Raw genomic sequence first — 20,210 nt, 5'->3', positions numbered from 1 at the left:
TTTCATGCATTGGAGAAGGAAATGGCAACCCACTCCAGTGTTCTTGCCTGGAGAACCCAGGGACGGGGGAGCCTTGTGGGCTGCCGTCTATGGGGTCGCACAGAGTCAGACATGACTGAAGCAACTTAGCAGCAGCAGCAGCATGAATCCATAATCTTGGGTAAATAATCTGATGCTGAAGCTGAAACTCCAATATTTTGGCCACCTGATGCTAAGAACCAACTCATTGGAAAAGACCCCGATGCTGGGAATGATTGAAGGTGGTAGGAGAAGGGCACGACAGAGGATGAGATGGTTGGATGGCATCACCAATGCAATTGACATGAGTTTGAGTAGGCTCCAGGAGTTGGTGATGGACAGGGAAGCCTGGTATCCTGCAGTCCATGGGGTTGCAAAGAGTCAGACACGACTGAGTGACTGAACTGAACTGATGAATCCATATTTTGTACAGATAAGAAATCCTGCCCATGATTTCTGTCCCCATTGCCCCAATCATTTCAGTGTCACCTGTCCACCCTGCCACTATGACAATTATCAGGGCCACCTCTACCCCACTTCAGCCTCGCTCTGCCCCTAACTCTCAGCTCGACCTCCTGCCCCATCTCTTGCTACCCAGTTCCACACTTGTTGTCTCCACCCCACCTCCACTCTGACTTTTGACCTCCTAAGCTGCCCTAGGCCCCTAACCTTGCAGAGTCCAGACTTTGGGGTGGGACTTAGAGTGGGGCAGGCCAGCCTGACCGCGTTTAAGGGCCTATTTCTTCACTGGTGGGCTTCCCTGGTGGCTCAGATGGTAAAGAATCTGCCTGCAATGTGGGAAACCTGGGTTTGATCCCTGGGTTGGAAAGATCCCCTGGGGAAGGGAATGGCAACCCACTCCAGTACTCTTGCCTGGAGGATCCCATGGACAGAGGAGCCTGGAGGGCTACAGTCCATGTGATTGCAAAAAGTCAGAGATGACTGAATGATTAACGCTTGCACTTTCACACTTTGTTCACTTGGCAGAGCTAGAGAGGTCATTCCCACTGTTTCTTGACAAAGTCTGGGATGTTATAGGGGGTGTGTATCTGTCCTTTGTCCCTTGGACTGTGAGTTCTCCAAACCAGTGAGCATCAACTTCTGCAACCCAGAGACCCACTTAGAGTGTGATAAACAGGAGGTGCTCACTAAATGCACTCATCAAATTGTGACTGAATGAATGAGTGAGTGAACAAAGTTTAATAATGATGTTAATGATGATGATTAGCATCCTTCCTGGAGCCTTGCAATCTGCCAGTCACTATGCTAAAGCACTTGAATGCTTCTCATTCAACCCTCACAACAACCCTAAGCAACTGGCATAATTATTACCTCTATTTTACAGAAGTTGAAACTGAGTCTTAGAGAAGTTAAGCTCAACTAAGAAGTGGCTGGGTCAAATCCCTTCATACAGTCTCTCCTCCTGAGGAAAGATTTTCTTAACCAGGTGTCCATAAATGTGCTTCAATAGGGATTCGTGAACACCACAAAACTTAATGCCAATTGTGAGTGCAAGCATGCCCTGTTCTTTTGGGAAAGAAGTGTCACAGTTTTCATCGGGTATTTAAACATGTGTGAACATTTTACTCCACCTCTTCACCCTTCCTCCTTCCAGCCATCCTCCCATCCACTCCCTGAGAGCCATTTGATCAAGTTCATGAAGCACCTGCATTATGCTAGGTCTAGTGTGGCACCCATGACTTCCCTGACCTCCACAACGTGTAATGCTGTTTCAGATAATGCAAGCTGAGGTGCTCTGGCACGTCATTTCCCCCTCCCTGGATCTGGGTAACTCAGAAGGGCTTTGCTGCCAGTGTCTAGGCTGCGTGGGTGGCTGCACTCTGTCTGAACTCATCTCAGCCCCTGGTGGAGACTGTTCCAGCACTGGAGCATGAAGGGGGAACCCTTGAGGCAGTGCAGCTGTCAGGACGTGAAGGGCAGAGCCTGGGTCCTGGTTTCCCTCGCACCCCCCTCGCAGTCCACATCAGCCTTTCTCCCTCAAGGGGCATAATCAGCCTCGACAGATGAGGCCATGCTTGCTGCATGAGGACATGGCCCGGGAGAGTCACTTCCCAAGCTCAGATCTTACACTAAGGTCTTTTCTAGCTCCTAGGAAGGTGGGGAAGAAAGTGCTTGCAAAGGAGACCCAAGGAGGAGACTGAGGAATAAAGTTAGCACATTCTGAGCCAGGACTGTGCTCCAGGCAGGGAAACCCTGTGCCGAGTGCTTTTGCTATCACAATTGATTTTAATCTCATCCTGCCAGTGACATTGGTGGGATTGTTCCTCTTGCAAATGTGCAGAGAGTGAAGCTTTCAAAGATCAAAAAAACATGCTCAAGGTCACAAAACAAACCCCACATTTGAAGCCTGATGTCCCTGAGTTGAAAGCTCTATCTGCTTCCCTGCCCTCTGGAGATCTATCTGTACTTGTGACATCACCTGTAGTTTGCAAAAAGTTATCTTACCTGGCTTCTGAGCATCCGCCACCACCTTATTCCATATTCACTCACTCCCTCCTGATTGCTGTTTGTAAAGATGCGAGCATCTGACTGCCCTCAGCCCCAGATCAGCTCCAAAAGGCAGGGACTCTTGCTTCTTCTCATTCAGTACTGATCCATGTGTTTAGAATAATGCCTAGCAAGTAGATGTTGCTTAATAAATATACACTTTTTTTTCCAAAGTGTCTATTTAAGTAGTTTTTTTTGATGTGGACTATTTTTAAAGTCTTTATTTAATTTATTACAATATTGCTTCCGTTTTATGTTTTGGCCATGAGGCAGTGGGATCTTAGCTCTCTGACCAGGGATTAAACTCACACTCCCTGCATGGAAAGGTGAAGTCTTAATCACTGGATCACCAGGGAAGTCCCAATAAATATATGTTGAATGAATGAATAAATGAATACCTAAATTAACCCCAGAACAAATAATAAAGGGTATTTGCAGAGTGATTTACAGAGAGATAAAACATTTTTCTTTTACTTTATCCAACCCATCCCTCATACCAAAACTTGAAGGAGGCCTGTTCACATTTTACAGATGAAGCAGTCCAGTCTAAATTCACAAGCAGAAAGAGAAGTGGGGTGGGCCCCTTTCCCCTCCCTGAGTGACCTCAGTGAGAGTATCTGTGGGACACTCAAGATGTCCTGGGCCAGGCTGAGCCATGCTGGGAGGAGGCCAGGGGAAGGGGTGTATGCTTTGCTTTCTAATAGCTCACAATCTATTCAAGGAGGCCAGACTTATGCATGTGGAACATTTGGGAAATGGTAGAAGACAGCAGCTAGCAGAGTGCTGAATTGCACATAATCAGGTGCCAACCACATTCCCTTCCTTAACTAATCTGAGTCTTTTAATACCAGATGGGGATCCTGAGAATAGATTTCCTCTGAAACAGATGAAGAGCAAAGATGGAAGCCGAGGGGAAGGCGGTGGCTTCCTCGCTTTTCACACGGCTCACGCCTGGCCCCAGGCAGCCAGGCAGCGGCGGTGCACTCTCCCTGGCCGTCATGCTCTGTGCTGGGCACACACCGAGGGCCTCACACACACGACTGCACTGCCCTTATGACAATACTGTGCGTGTCCTGTGCTCAGTCATGTCTCTTTGTGACCCCACGGACTGTATCCTGCCGGGTTCCCCTGTCCATGGTATTTGCCAGGCAAGAATACTGGAGTGGATTGCCATTTCCTACTCCAGGGGAGCTTCTCAACCCAGGGATGGAACCTGCGTCTCCTGTGCCTCTTGTATTGCAGGTGGATTCTTTACCCACTGAGCCATCAGGGAAGCCCGTACAATACTACAAGGTAGGTACTAATGCCGACCACAGAAGGGGAACATAGGGTTCAGAGAAAGGACTTATCAGGCCCAAAGCCATACAGCTAATAAGGGACAAAGCTGGGAATTGAACCCACATCTAGCAGCAACCCCCTCCCCAGATTCATGCTCTTAATCTGACACTGCTGCCTCCATGTGTGGTGGGAACTCAGTGATCTGCCCTTGTCCACAAGGATGGGAGGAGAATGACTGGAGGAGCAGTGATGAGCAAGGGAAGCAAGGAACACAGCTTGTGTGTCACGAAAACAGACAAGTGCACTGTGCTTCAGCAGGATCTCTGCAGGTCTCTGACCATCTTATCCTTTCTCCCCTGAACAGCCTCCTGGGGGTGGCCTAGGGAGCCCTATATAGGTGTTCATGTCAGAGGGAAAGCAAGACCTTGGCTCCAGAGACTTCTGAGGGTGTGGACAGGCTGTGAGTGTGTATTTGTCTGCTCAGGCTGCTATAACAAGATGCCACAGACTGGATGGCTTAAACAACAGAAATTTATTTTCTCATTTTGGAGACTAGAAGTCCAAGATTCAGGTGAGGTGCCGGCAGAGATTGTGTCCAGTGAGAGCTCTCCCCATGGGTTGCAGATGGCTGCCTTCTTGCTGTGTATGCACATGGTCTTTCCTTGATCATGTGGTGGCGGTGGGGATCTGATGCCTGTTCTGTGGGCAGTAAGGACACTAATTCCACAGGGTCAGGGCCCCACCCTTATGACCTCATTTAAATCTCCATCACTTCCTTAGAGGTTGCATCTCCATATACCATCATTCTGGAGATTAGGGTTCCAACATATGAACTCGGGGAAGACATAAACATTTAGTCCATAACAGGATGCATGAGGGAGGGGTCAGAGTTGGAGACGGTGTGTGAGCTGGCTCACCTTCCAGGGTAGAGGGAGCCGCAGCCATTGAAACCAAGGTTGGTTGGAGCTGGCCGAGATCACCTTAGTGAGTACACCATTCAGAACAGCAGGATAAAGGGCCCCTACAGCCAGGGGACTGATGGGAGGCTCCCGCTGTCTCCATGGAGTTCTCTCTTGCGATTTATCTGTACTCTGCTTCTTCAAGGGCTTTCCTGGTGGCTCAAACAGTAAAGAATTGGTCTGCAATGCAGCAGACCTGGGTTCAATCCCTGGGTTGGGAAGATCCCTTGGAGAAGGGAACAGCTACCCATTCCAATATTCTTGCCTGGAGAATTCCATGCATAGAGGATCCTGGCAGGGTATAGTACATGGGGTCACAAAGAGTCAGACAAGACTGAGCGACTTTCAGTGCTTCTTTAAAGAGCCTTGGGGATGGAGGAAATGAGATAATGGCGAGGAGCCTGGTAGGCTGCAATCCATGGGGTAAAGTCTCAAGGGCCAATCCTGGTCACTCAGGTAGTGCGGAGATGAGCAGAGGCTGCAGGTGAAGTGGCTTGGTGCTCCGTCCAGAGACGCCTGAGAGACCTGGAGGCTGCAGTGAGGCTCCATCACCCCGTCCCCAGCAATGACCCCTCTGTTCCTTAAGTCCTGGCCATCCTAGGTCCTGTTGTATCCCAGGCTTCAGCCCCACCCCCACCCCTCTTCCTCAACAGGGAGGGCAGGAAGGAGGTAGGGCCAGCTCCTACCTGTTCTGCTCCATTATCCAGGATTCCAGAACTCAGAGCCATAGAGAAGCCCTGCACTGCTTGCTAGTTAGGAGACCTGAGGCTTTAAATCTGGTGGGACCCAGAGGTGAGCTCCCCAGCTCAGTGGCCCACAGTTGTCCTCATGTGCCAACGGGAGTGTTCCCAGGAGGTTCCCAGGACAGAGCCCCAGGCTCCAAGTTCTAATCCCACATCCTGGATGGGAAACTTCAGGGAAATTTCTTGCCCTTTGTTGTACAGTTGCTCAGTCATGTCTGACTCTTTGTGACCCCATGGACTGCAGCACCGGAGAAGGCAATGGCACCCCACTCCAGTACTCTTGCCTGGAAAATCCCATGGATGGAGGAGCCTAGTAGGCTGCAGTCCATGGGGTCGCTAAGAGTCGGGCACCACTGAGTGACTTCACTTTCACTTTTCACTTTCATGCATTGGAGAAGGAAATGGCAACCCACTCCAGTGTTCTTGCCTGGAGAATCCCAGGGACGGGGGAGCCTGGTGGGCTGCCGTCCATGGGGTCACACAGAGTCGGACACGACTGACGAGACTTAGCAGCAGCAGCAGGACTACAGCACACCAGGCTTCCTTGTCCTTCACCAACCCCCAGAGCTTGCCCAAACTCATGTCCATCGAGTCGATGATGCCATTCAACCATCTCATCCTCTGTCATCCCCTTCTCCTCCTGCCTTCAATCTTTCCCAGCATCATGAGTTGGCCCTTCATACCAGGTGGCCAAAGTATTGGAGCTTCAGCTTCAGCATCAGTCCTTTCGATGAATATTCAGGACTGATATCCTTTAGTATTGACAGGTTGGATCTCCTTGCAGTCCAAGGGCCTCTCAAGAGTCTTCTCCAACACCACAGTTCAAAAGCATCAATTCTTCGGCGCTCAGCCTTCTTTATGGTCCAACTCTCACCTCCATAGATGACTACTGGGAAAAAAAGACATCCCAGTTGGACTTACCCTTATACACCCCTCCCTGGGTGGAGCAGACTTTTTTCTCACCCCGTGAATTCAGGAGGTGGATTAAATAAGATTTTCCCTGAAGACAAATGAAACAACGCACCCCACACGGGCCACACACACGTTCTCCGGAGGGGTAATCTGCCTCCCCCTGAACCCCACCCATGCGCCAGACCTCAGCCCCCGGCGCCCCCGTGCGCTCCGGCCCCGCCCCGCCCCTCCGGGGCTGCCCGCCTGCCGCTTTCTGCGAGCGGCTCACACTCGCCTGGAGCGCGGCAGGCAGGCAGGCAGGCGCGCGGCTCCGCTCTCCGCCGTCCCTGCTCTGTTCATTCATGATTGGTACTCGGCCCCCGACGACCCAGCCCGAGCGCCGGGAGGGGAGCGGAGCGTGCGGCAGGAGGGGCGGGCGAGCGCGGCTCCCGCACCGCACGCGGCGCTGGCTCGGGAGCTTCGGCCGCGCGGGAGCGCCGGCCCGGTGTCCAGCGCCAGACAGGCTTCATCGTCCTCCACCCTCGGCGAGGGGAGCGGCCGGGCTCGGGTCCGGAGGCTCGCGAGGAGCCGCTAGCCCTGTGAGTCAGTGCATGTGCGGGGCTGAAGAAGAAAAGGAAAGGCTCCCAGACGCCCCAGCCCCACACTCGCTGAATACCAAGCTGCAGCAAGCTGCCGGGTGCCTTTTTTTTTTTTTTTAATCTCCTCCAATTCGGAGTGGAAGATCCACACTGCTTTCCTTCCAGAGGAGGGGAGGGGCAGGGCCCGAGGTCCCAAGTCGCACACAAGTCTTCGCTGCCATGGGGGCCGTCATGGGCACCTTCTCCTCTCTGCAAACCAAACAAAGACGACCCTCGAAAGGTAAGCCACCTCCTTCTTCCTTTTGTTCCCCTGGCTGGTTTGGGGGGGTGCTCGGTGCTGTGCAGGGGTGTGCCACCTGTTCCCCTTGGCCCGGACCCCCCTCTCCATGAAGAGTAGGTTTAGGTTCCTGTATCCACAGGAGTAAGAATCGGGCGGGAGGATTCGTGTGAACGTAGGTGAGCTCGCAGAGGAGAGGGCCAGAGTGGATTCGGACTTCAGGGACCACGGGACCTCTCTGGGACACCAGGTACTACGACCCTACTCCTGGGGGAATCTCTCAGCGCAGAAGGCAGAGGCAAATTCAGGTCGGGGGGAGCCGCTGAATTATCTGGGTGTAAATGTTGAGAAGCTCTCCCCATTCCCATAGACGGCTGTGGGCATCTGGGGAGGGTGCCTGCACGTTCACACTGAACTCCCTTCCGGGCAGCGATGCCATGCAGACCTGGGGGCCGGTCATCAGGGAGAGAGTGCTGTCTGCCCACCCTAATAAGCCTCTGCAAGCCAAAAGGAGTCAGCTGCAGTCAGGTGGTAAAACTTCCAAGGCTGTGTGCTGGTGGCTCAGGGCGTCAGGAGCCAGGGCATCATACGAGATGCTGCCACTCTCTGGGCACCGCTGAGGAGCTGAGGGCACTGTCAAGGTCTGGTGGAGAGGTGAGCTAACACCGGGGATTAGAAAGCATAATATCTTGGAGTCCCTTCTCTGCCTGGGTGCCAGCTGAGATAAGCCTAGTCTCACCAGTGGCACAGTTGCCCAGCGGGTCCACGGGAAGTTGGGGAAAACGTGTTGCACCACAGGGGTCTATACAGACCTCCTCTCCACCTGCTTGAAAGTTGGTTGTTGGAATAAAGACACTGCATGCAGTTAGGAAAAAGAATATGTGGGTTTGGTTTGTTCGGATTTTATGCTCGAATACTCTTGTGAGTGGTAGAAAGATTTTAAGTTACCTGCCCATTAAACCTCTAAGTTCTGCTGTTGGAGCCCAGGTTCTGGCTCCAGGTAGGCTTAGAGCTATCCCTTATGCTGGCTGGTGATTAGATCAGCGTTAGGATAATGGTGGACCCCAGGGCTCACAGTGAATCCATTGTCAGGACTTGGTTGGTCTCCTGGTTCACTAGGGAAGTCTGCATCATAGAGCTACCTCTTGAAGAATAACTTCTCAACGAGGGGTCTTGGCATCCGGCCCAGTCCACAGAGACCTCAGGCTGCTGAATACTGAGGAATAAGATCTATGCGTGAGGATCTTAGGTGACAAAGCTGGGTTGGCATTCAGAGCCTAGAACATGGGAAAGAGGCCTCCGCCCATGTGTCCAGCTGAGTTATACGTCCTTCTGGCAGGAAAGGGACTGGTTGCCTTCTTACCATTCCTAGGCAGGAGAGGTCTGCAAGCCTTGGCCTACAACCTTGACATTGAGCCCCACTCCTCATGGATGAGTGGGGACAAAGTTCAGCGCCAGATCCTGGACGCCCCCCGCCCCCACCATCCGACCACCATGAGGTCCCAGAGGCCAGAGTACTGTGGGGACAAGAAACTCAGGATTTGCATCCTGGGAGGCAGCTGGGTGTCACAGAAAGATCTTGGACCCTAGAGCCCAACAGTCTGGGTGCAAACCTCAGGCCCATCACTCCCTTCTTATGTGACTTCAGGAAAATCCCTCCACCTGTCTAAGCCTGAGTTTTCTTATCCATAAAATGGACAGGCATACTGTCTCCAGGCAGAAAACAGGTTGTGGAGGAAGTAGAGAGAAGGAGGACCACGCGTGGATTACTGTGTTTGCTGCACCCACCAGGGACCCAGAGGAGACTGTTGAAAGATGCCAAGGTCAACTGAATGATGGATATGAAGGACACAGAGGATACAGTCCTCACAAAGGATCGGGCAGAGATGAAGAGCTCAGGCATCACTCAGATATTGCCATCCACCATTCCCTTTTCCTACTCAAAACTCCAGGTCATCCCAGACAAATTCCTGCAGGATTCCCAGAGGCCAGAGCTCCTTGCTTCTCTCTCCTAAGAGTCTAAGGAAGGAAAGAGGGGGCACCAGCATTCAGCGAGCCCTCACTGTGTGCCTGACACAGTGGTTGGTGCTTTATCCACCCATTTTCACTTAACTCTCAGAATAATGCTTGTCTGAAGCTCAGTGCAGGTCCAGGGCTATTGACAAGCTGCCTGAGCCCGGGGTGTCCACTCAGCTCCACTTGCACAAAGCCCCTGCACACTGGCTGGGGTTGTCTGGGCCTCCAGCTCCATACAAGCTTTCCGGGTGGGGCTAATAGTAAAGAACCTGCCTCCCAATGCAGGAGACGTAAAAGACGCAGATGGGGAAGACCCCCTGGAGGAGGGCGGGACGGCCCACTCCAGTACTCTTGCCAGGAGAATCCCGTGGACAGAGGAGCCTGGTGACCTACAGTCCATCAGGTCACAAAGAGTTAGACATGACTGAAGCGACTTAGCACACTCGCATACACAGTTCCATACATTCCCCCAAGCATCTTCCCTGGAGCAATGACTTATCTTCTTGTGTTGCTCGGTGGAAGGCTGATCAGCAGAAGACCCTTTCTGCAGAGAGGCGAGGGCTTGGAAACTGACTGGAAAGGCTAGTGATCAGAGATCACTTTCTGGTCAGATCTCTGCCCCATGGCGACCTCAGTTTCACCTTTGTTAAAGGGGAAAATTACATGAGACATTTTCTCAGCTTCCATCCGGTTCTCAAATTTGAAGATTTCTATTGCTGATGTTCTTCTCAGAGCTACCACTATGATCTCTGAGACCTCAGGCTCAGATCTAATTAGAAGCAGTCAGAAGAGAGTGGTGGAGATTTTTCAACTCAGGAATCCATCTTCCTGCTGGGTTCAAATCCAGGCGCTACCACTTACTAACTGTATGACTAAGCCTTATTTTTCTCAACTAGAAAACAGGGACAGTAGTTACAATCTTAAAATAGCTGTTGTGTTGTGTGGGTTTCAGGATAATGTAAATCAAATGCTTAGCACAAGCTCTGCCACATGATACGTAGTCAGCAAATTTTAACCACTATTCAATTTATGGCTCTACTGTTTGGAGCTTCCCAATGCCTAGAGTAAGCCATGCTGGAAGTAGTGTGTGCCTGTGGGAATGCTCACCACTCATTTCTGGAGCCTTCTTTCTGCCGTGTCCAGGAAACTGGTACCTAAATCCCATGTGCTCAGATGCTGGTCCTATTGCCGCAGCCGCCACTGGCCTCTGCTTTGTGGCTGTTCCTGAAAGCATTGTATCTTAGTCAACACATGCCCTGCATGTTTTGGAAATATAGTTTGGAATCAAATACATATAAAGCTCCACAAGATTTAGTGCTGAGGGCAGGGATGTGCCTAGCTCAACCTAGGTGTTCAGGGAGAGCTTCCAGAAGGCAATAGAAATCTAAAATAATTTAAGAGCTATGTCACTGAATGAAAAACTTTCACATTAATTTCCTGTCCTTCTCTCTGTTTGGAATCTTTGTCTTTAATTAAGAATGGGAGAAGTCCTGCTTTAGAGATTCAGACTCTGCATTCCAGATAGGGTTTCTGGCTCTAACAGTTTTGTATGTGCTTATCATACAAAAGACACAGCTCTGGGCTTAAAGGGCTGGCAGGTCAGGGGTGATTAGAGGAGGATTGCACAGGGGCAGCAGCTGGACCTGTGGAGGGAGGGGCAAGAGAATTTAGGGGGAGCATCACACTGTAGGGGTGGCTGGGCTGTCCGTCCTCCGTGGTCGAGGGAAAGCATTCAGAGCCTTCAGCAAGGGCTGAGCCTGGGTCTCCAGGGTGTTCGTTGAATAGATGAGCCAACAAAGTCTCATGGCTTTTAGATGCTTTTTCTGAGGCCACATGGCAGATTAGAGACAAATGCGGGACCGTTCCCCTCACTCCTAGATCAGTGAGCATCGTGGAATTTTAAAGACCCTGTGGGAGCATGCTCCTGCTGAGGTCAGGTTTGGTCGGTTCTCAGAGCAGCATGCCCAGCGAGGCACAGTCGGGGAGATGGCGGGAGGCGACGAGACGGAGAGCGGCAGTGCTCTGGGCTCAGGGCCCTTGGAAGTCACCTCCCCTTGGGGATGCCAGCGTTCTTATGTCTGAAAGAGGAATGCTGCTGTGCAGGGGTGTTCATGTCTTGAGTATTACCTATTTCTGCATCTTTGTCTGTCCTTTTAGCTCTGTGTTACCCTTTCCCCCTCTTCCTTGTCTAATAGTTAAAATTCAACTCACATTCCAAGTTCCCACTCAGCTATTTCTACATTCAGGAAGGCTTCCCCAAGCCTCAGAAAGAAGCAACTTCTCCCATCTAAATTCCTTAATCTTTTAGAGGTACATACTCCTGACTCTCAAGTCATGCTTTAAATAAGGCAACTGATGGAGGTTTAACCCCTCCCCCACCCTCAGAATGTCAACTTTGAGTTACTCAGAATCATTCTTCACAGCTCCCATCTTCATTCCTTGCACATAGTAGGCATTCCATAAATCTTCCATGGAGGAATTTATAAGTAATGGAATGCTTGGCCATTCTCTGTTATTTCCTAGAATTGCAGAGCCCGGAGGAAAAGTTAGCTTCCCTCTGGAATTTCAGTTACCAGCCCTTTCCCTGAAATGAATTCTGTTATTTGGTCTGCTGGCTTTGAATTAGCTTTGTCCAGGGACTGTACTAAGCCTGTTTACCATTTAGCAGGGAAATGCTGAGAGCAGTGTTCCTGTTTGCCAGCGCCCTGAGAGTCACATAAGTGTGGGAGACCACACCCAGGGTCAGGCACAGCTCTGGTCCCTCCATTCCAGAAGAGAGTCATTGGAGCTCAAGGCAAATAAGGATCAGGAGACGGGAAAGACTGAAGGATGGGTGTGAAAGGACTGCTGCCTAAAATCAGTGGGAGTTTTTGTCTGGCCCCCAGAAAAGGACCGTGTCTTAGACCTCTTTGTGTACCTAAAAAGGTGCGAAATGGGTACATACACTATAAGTGAGTGAGAGAATGAAGAGATAAAGAAATGAATAGATGAGTGTGAAGCAAATGAAGGATCGAATGAATGACTGAAGGAATGAGTGCACGCATGAATCTACAAACTGATGAATGGCGAATGAAGTCCCAGAAAGGCTACGATAGCAGACTGTCTTTGCATGAAGAGCATTGATAGTCCTGCTCCTCCAGTCCCGGATCTAAGCCCCCTACTGTGAAACGTGGAAGGAGTCAGCGATACAGGAAACCTTAGTTCAGCTAGTTACCAGTAAACATATATGAGGTGCTGCTTCTTAGAAAGCTGAAAATTATAAACTCAGTTAAGAAGAGTCCTGGTCACTTTTTTTTTGGATATCAGTAGGAGTGTGGTGTCTTTGGGGAAGGTGGGAAAGTATCTCTCAGCTTTCACTCTTTTGTTGATTCATTCAAAACCTAAAGTGAAGACTGACCCACAGTGGGCTCCCTTGTGTTTCACGTTGCCCTTTATTTTGTCTGAGATTTAAAAATCCGTGTATCTGTCCACTTAGTTGCTTGTTCACTAAACAATCCCATGTGTCCTTTAACATTGCTTCCCTGATGTCTCCACCTGAGATTCCCTTTGGCCTCCCCACTCTTCTTCCACTTCCTCCTCCCTGTTTATTGCAAACTCCTATACACCCTTTCTAAAGGAGATCAGCCCTGGGTGTTCTTTGGAAGGAATGATGCTAAAGCTGAAACTCCAGTACTTTGGCCACCTCATGCGAAGAGTTGACTCATTGGAAAAGACTCTGATGCTGGGAGGGATTGGGGCAGGAGGAGAAGGGGACGACAGAGGATGAGATGGCTGGATGGCATCACCAACTCGATGGACGTGAGTTTGAGTGAACTCTGGGAGTTGGGGATGGAAGGGAGGCCTGGCGTGCTGCGATTCATGGAGTCGCAAAGAGTCGGACACGACTGAGGGACTGAACTGACTGACTGACTGATACACCCTTTAAGGCCTCATTCAATATCACCTGCTCCCAAGCTCTTGCAGGCAAAATACATTTCTGTCTGCCCTGCTCCCCTACAGTTACCACTCCTTCCCTTGGCTACAGTTCCAAGCATTATGTGATTACAGATGTACACATTTATCTCTCTGACTAGCTCTCAGGGAATGAGTCTTATTCTAGGGCCCCTGTCAAGGCCTGATGCTGATGGATGTTGTCTGCCCAGAGGTAAGGATGGATAGACCAGGGTATGAGTCCTTGATGGCTCCAAGTAGTACAGGAATGTGGCAGCACAGATGAGGAATTCGGGGCTACTCATGGGGAGAAGAGCTGCAAAGTTCTGCACGATGGCCCTGGAGGTGATGTTCCCATTCATCAGGCAGAGGACGAACAGTATTAGGGGAGAGAGAAGGAGTCTCTGTGTGTGTGTCTGTGTGTCTGAAAGACTGACTGAGAGAGCCCTGGGACCTTCAGACAACCTGACTTTAAATGCTTCTCTGTCCTCCAGGTGTTTTAAATGGGTCATTTTAGGGAGTAGCTGTCATCCGTTGGGCCATCACTGATGTCCCATACCCTAGCCATGGGAAGAGAACATTGGATTAATTCTTGTTATTCCAGGTGGAACTGAAAGCTTCACTGGGGCAGTAAGGGGCAGTGGGAGGTACACTCAGCTCAGATCAGGGAGTTAGGAATAGGGTGTGCAATGGTTAGGACCTCTGGTTAAAGTAAGAGACTTGGGCTCGAACTCTGACTCTGCGACTTCTTAGATGAACCTCTCTGAGCCTCAGTTCCTCCTCTCTGAAATGAGGACCATGATAGCGTCCCCCTTATCTCCCTGATAGGGCTGTGGAGGGGCCCCAGGAGACAGTGAGCACTGCACTTCACAGGAGGTGAGGTGATTTAGCAACCTGAGGCAGTACTGGCTCTGCTCTTGCCTTTCGTCCCATCTCAGGGCAGGTCCCTTCCTCCACTGTTGCTCCATCTGTACTGTGCCTGGGCCTTCCTTGGTGACCTCTGTGCCTTGGACCTGTGACCTCTGAGTCCACCCCTCTGGGCCCCAGAGCCATCACAGCTATGGCCACTAGAATCCTGGGCAGTTTCTCTGGTGATTCCTGTGGGAAGCTGTGAGTTTTAGATGATGGAAAAAATTCCCAGTGATGAGACAGGAGAAGGTGGATCACCTACCAGGGTTAATAATAATAGTGATGGCAAACGTTGACCTGGCCTTGCTCTTTGCTGGGCACTTTGCTCTACCTTTTCCTGGGTTATTTTATTAACCTCCTCCCAATACTTTGGCCACCTGATCCAAAGAGCCAGCTCATGGGAATGACCCTGGTGCTGGGAAAGATTGAGGGCAGGAGGAGAAGGGGACGACAGAGGATGAGATGTTTGGATGGCATCACTGACTCGATGGACATGAGTTTGAGCAAACTCAGGGATATAGTGAAGGATAGAGGAGCCTGGAGTGCTGCAGTCCATGGAGTCGCAAAAAGCTGGACACACGACAACAATAACAACCCAACCCTGGAGAGCAAACCCTAGTACAGTTTCCATGTTGTTGACAAGGAAACTGAGGTTCCAGGAAGGGAAGGGCCTTGTCCGTATGTCTCACAGCATATGGAGGGCAAAGCCTGATTCTGGCTGACCCCAGAGCCTGAGCTCTTAACCTCACCAGCCTCCTCCCTCCTGACCTCACCTCAAGCCAAGACGGGGTGTGTGTGGAGGTGGGGGAGAAGGCATCCAGGGGTAGGCTAAGCACCTCATTTAGCCATATGGAGCCACCAAACCACCTGCAGGCCTTGAAAAAATGCTTTTCACCCCATCCCCAACCACCCCTGGATCTGTTTCTGTTTAATCGGATGCCTGAATATGAAAGGATTGGGGGCAGAAGGCCAATTAGCAGATTCATTAATAGGATTAAACATCTCTCCTCTGCTCTCATCATTTCTGTGAACTAAATTCTTCTCCCCTTGTTATAGCCATCATTGCCTGTCAGAGAAGGATGGAGCACTTAAATACCTCCAAGGCTGTTAGAATCAGGCACCAGAATCAGTCCGTGTTTTCAGGGGGTCCCGAGAGGCAGGAAGGGGTCAGTGGGTGGATGAGTGGTCATCTTTGCAAAACAAACAAATACAAGAACTTGCTGGCGTGTTTGCCTTCTGCTCTCGCATTAATTTCCTTCCCATTCTTAGCCAAACATTGGCCTAAATCTGTATCACACACATGTATGTGGAATAGCAGGTATGGACACATGGTTTTGTTTAGACAGACCTGGATTCAAAACCTGGATCTGCCAGTTATTAGCTATTTGACCTCAGGCAGGTGCCTTTGCCTCTGTGAACATCCAGAGAATTAAGATATCAATAGTAAATACCTCCAAAGTCATGATGGGGATTCAACACAACAAGGCATGTAAGATACAGAGGTCTGAATATAGCAAAGGTGTGTGAGAGGCAAATGACCGCTGTCTTGGAACCATGCTACTCAAAGCGTGGTCCTCATACCAGTAGCTTCTGCATCAGCTGGGAGCTCATTAGGAATGCAGAGTCTCAGACCCCTACTGAATCCCACATCTTAACAGGGTCTCCTGGTGGCTTGGAGGCCCGAAGTTAGAGAAGCATTGACTTAGAGCACAGATTATAGTATGTGTGTGTGTATGTATCATATATGTACATATGTAACTATAGGATTATATATCAAACTGGTAGGGACTTTTGAAGCTTTCTGGTTGAAGTATCATTTTAGGATAACCAAACAAGTCCTGAGAAGACAGGCAGTCTGCCTACAGTCACACAGCTTGAGCGTCAGCCCTGGGATTTGAACCCCAGGCTTCCCCTTCACTGCTCTTTTTTTTTGGCAACATAATTGTTTTACAATGCTGTGTTAGTTTCTGCTGTACAGCAATGTGAGTCAGCCGTAAGTATACAAATATTCCTCTTCCTCTTTAGCCTCCCACCCCACCCCGCCTTACCCCTTTAGTTGTCACAGGGCCCCGAGCTGAGCTCCCTGTGTTATGCAGCAGCTCCCCACTGGCTGGCTGTTCTCCCTGTGATATCATGTGTGTGTCCATGCTGTCTCTCAGTTTGTACCCACCCCTTCCCCCACTGCCTACATCTGTCCACATCTGAGCTTCTATTCCTGCCCTACTAATAGGTTCATCAGTACCATTTGTCTAGATTCTGTATAAATGCATTAATATACAACATGACATTTGCTATTGCTTGTTTTTATATGAATCGCCAGGAAGTCAGATTTCCCCAGATGAGCATTTCTGCAGTTGATCCTTTTTTTAATTTTTTTTTTTCCCTTAAATGAAACAGAAGACCAGGATTATGTACTCTCAGTGCCCGACTCTTTGCGACCCCATGGACTGCAGCCCACCAGGCTCCTCTGTCCATGAGATTTTCTAGACAGGGATACTGGAGTGGGTTGCCATTTCCTTCTCCAGGGGATCTTCCCAACCCAGGGATTGAACCCTGGTCTCCTGCACTGCAGGCAGATTCTTTACCGAGTGAGCTACAAGGGAAGCCATTCATTTTTAATTTGCTAATTTAAAATGTTATTTCAGCCAAGAGAGATCCTGAATCTTGATTCCACAAGCCATCACCCTAGCCGTACCCCCAAGATCTGTGCTCTCTGAAGGTCTGATGGAGGAGCTCTGTTCATCCTTGTCTACTTTGCTTCCAGGACTGCAGCCCAGGCCAGGTGCCGACAGAGCCGCGGGAACCAGTGACCTCTCTCCACAAGGGGTGTGATGACAGCGCTCAGTGTGGCAGAGCAGGCTGGTCACCTGGGTGTTGTGCAAAAGCCTTTGTGTGGGATTTGAAGCCAGAAGATTTGACAGAAGTTAGTAGGAATCTAATGGACAAAGGAAGGGCCTGAAGCTTGACAGTCAAATGCCTTTTCTGGGGGGCCTGGTAGAATGCCTCTGTTGGAAAGCGAATGAACAATCTGAATTATTGTAGAAGGCTTCCTTGATAGGAAGTTCAAGTTATTCTTTCTTAATAACCTGAACTTCCTATCAAGTTATTAAGACCTGATAAGCCTTAATCAAGACTTATCCAGGGTAAATAGATTTGTTTAGGGTAGAAATTAGAGAGATGGAGAAGCACTGCTTAAGGAGGAAGAATTCTAAATTTTGAAGGCCTGCCATGTCCCAGAGCCTTGAGCACACCTAATCTTCTTCATTTGTGTAGTAGTCCTGTGATAGCTGTATTGTTATCTTCATTTTGCAGATTGACTCAGAAGCAGCCACAGTTGTTCAGCCTCTTCTTGGGGGTCAGAGGGCAAGCAGGAGGTGCCTTGAAATTGGACAGGCTTCAGATCCTTGCTCTCTAGTCACTGGAGCCTCAATTTCCCAATTTGCGAAATGAAGACAACAATACAACCGCCTGTAAGTTAGTGATTACTCAAGAAAGTAGGTTTACTTAACCGTGAAGTGAAGAGCAGGCTTGGTTAGCAACAAAACCAGCAACAGAAGCACGGAGCACGCCCCAGACAATGAAACAATGGGACGTGAGACCCACCTCCTGTCCAGTGAGCTCAGCAGTTAGTGATCCGAGGACATGCTCTCTGCACACATAAGAAACAGTAATTTGTGGCCCTAGCTTGATCATGTAGGGACAAGAAAACTCCCCTGCTCATCCTGAAGGAGGAGCTGATGATAGAAGCATAATGTCTACGCAAGAAAAAGAAGTTCTTCTCCTCCTCCCCACCTTTCCTTTGTTTGTAAAACTGTAGCCCAGGAAGTTTTCAGGGTGCATCACCCCTTCACCTGCCCACTTGTAAGCCTCACAAGCATCCTATTTTATTAAAATAGGATGCCTCTTATCACTTCTTATCTATCACTTTGCTTCTCGCTAAATTCTTTCTGCGCTGAGACATCAAGGACTATGGTACCAGAGCTCTTCGGAGCCTCCCAAATGCCACTCAGTGATTTCAAAGTCAGGCTCCCATCTGCTTTCCCCTGAAGGAGAAACTGCCAGAAAGAGATGAGAGTAATGTAGGACACTATCTTTGTCCTGAAGGAGCTTCCTGCTAGTGACAATAATAATATTAACAAAATCTATAGATCTTTGACTGCGTGCTGGACACTTCAGCAGCTTGGTTTTTATATAAACTTTATGGCATCACAAGGCATTCAGCACAATTACTTGCCCCTTTACAGAGAACTGAAGAACTGAGGGCTAAGGAGGGACATGTCCAGTATCTCTTCTCTCAGAAGTGGACAGGCCAGGGTTTGAACTCAGAGGGTTTGACTCCAGCATCTGCATCCTTAATCACCAGGGTAGTCTGTATCCAGGTATCTAACTGTCCTCAACAGCAGATTGTGTTACACTGCGGAGCTTGCAAGGAGAGAAAGAGAGGGAGAGTGACATCTCTTCCCGAGGGACAGGGTGAGAGAATTAGAGAGGAAGGCTGAGAGAGGTGGTGCTTGACGTGGGTGGCAGGGCTTGGGCTTGGACTGGGCAGGAATGCAGGTGGGGCGTTCTCAGTGGGAGGAGCAGCATGAGGACATCTGGGAAGAGGACGAGAGAGGGGAAGGTATGAAACGACAGTGATGCTTGTGAGGTGGAGGGTGTCAGCCGAGGATTATCATCAGGAATGGGAGGGAAGACGCTTGTGAGGTGGAGGGTGTCAGCCGAGGATTATCATCAGGGATGGGAGGGAAGATGCTTGTGAGGTGGAGGGTGTCAGCCGAGGATTATCATCAGGAATGGGAGGGAAGATGCTTGTGAGGTGGGGACAGGAGGTCAGGCTGTCCATGCTCCAGGAGGTGGGGAGGGGTTCTGGAAGATGGCAGACAGCAAGGATGAGCAAAGGACAAGTAAGTGGGGACTGGGACTGGCCCCTCTAACCCAGCCTGTCTCCCCGAAAGTCTTACTTCCACCGCATTTGCTCCCCCACCCCTCCCAGTGCACTCCTGTTTCTCCTGCGTGATCTAGCGACTGACTGCCTTGAATCGCTCTATAATTACTCCCTGTAAACATGTTTGACTCTCAGGCAAGAGTATGCTGTCCTCAATGACAGGGACTTTGCTTTCTGCCCTTCTGAGCTCCTGCAAGAAGCTCAACACAGTTTTAAGCCCACAACTGGTAGTTGGTGACTTGACTTGGTGTTTCACAGAGATGCAGGAGAACTTGGGATTCCCTAATTGGGATGAATGTGCCAAAGAAGCTTGGGCACAACTCTGACACAGCCCCTCACAGGATCTGAATGTCAAAGATCGTGGTTTAGAGCAGAAACATGAGAGCACTGGGGACTGTGCCATAACCATTTACTAAGAGTTGATGCAGAAAAAAAAAACCCAAAACATGTAGGGTATTGAGTAACATAGAACCAAACGCCAGTCCTAACTTGCCCCTTATGAGCTGCGTGGTTTAAGAAAATTGTTTAAGTCTTCTTTGCATGCCAGTTTCTTCATCTATGAAGTAATAACAGTCATGATATCAACTCATTGAATTGTCATGGGGATTAAATGAGATAATGTGCATGTACGTGTTTGGGAAAGATTGAGGGCAGGAGGAGAAGGGAACAACAGAGGATGAGATGGTTGGATGGCATCACCAACTCAGTGGACATGAGTCTGAGTAAGCTCTGGGAGTTGAAACAGTAAAGTACACAGAAGCACAGCTACTTGTAGTAACTGCACACGCATGCAGTGGGTGCGTGTGACAATGTTCGCCGACGTGTGAACTGATTTATGTGATTGGATGTGCGAACGCACCTTTGCATCTTCAAAGTGTGCAGCTTGACGGATCGTGTGCGGGGGGCTTTCTGTAGTGTTGGTGATGGCACTGCTGTGGTAGTCATGCAGCGAAGCGTGTGTTCGTGGTGGTGGTGCTCACAGCAGGGGTGGTGACCGGAGTGCTGTGGTAGTCGTGTAGTGAAGGGTGTGCTTGTGTGGTGGTGGTCACAGCAGGGGCGGCGGTGGTGGCGATGGAGTGGTGCGAGCAGCGGTGCTGGCTGCAGGGCGATGGTGGGTGGTGGTGATGGTGGTGATGG

General features: G+C 50.0%; 1 protein-coding gene across 5 annotated transcripts in view; it reads left to right on the top strand.

Moving 5' to 3' along the window:
* The window catches only part of KCNIP1 (Kv channel interacting protein 1), a 410,971-nt gene that overhangs the window by 139,904 nt on the left and 250,857 nt on the right, over positions 1 to 20,210 (top strand). For 3 of the 5 annotated variants that reach the window (XM_010854564.1, XM_010854560.1, XM_010854565.1), the window contains exon 1: positions 7,172 to 7,276. The exons of the other annotated variants lie outside the window; for them this stretch is intronic. In XM_010854564.1, coding sequence (XP_010852866.1) covers positions 7,216 to 7,276 — 61 coding nt within the window. In that variant the 5' untranslated portion in view covers positions 7,172 to 7,215. Of the gene's footprint in view, positions 1 to 7,171; positions 7,277 to 20,210 lie in introns of those variants that run through there. 5 annotated transcript variants of the gene reach the window in all.

Source organism: Bison bison, unplaced genomic scaffold, assembly GCF_000754665.1.
Source record: "Bison bison bison isolate TAMUID 2011002044 unplaced genomic scaffold, Bison_UMD1.0 scf7180017864343, whole genome shotgun sequence".
NCBI classification, from domain to species: Eukaryota; Metazoa; Chordata; class Mammalia; order Artiodactyla; family Bovidae; genus Bison; species Bison bison.
This window is presented reverse-complemented; position numbering and strand designations above follow the sequence as displayed.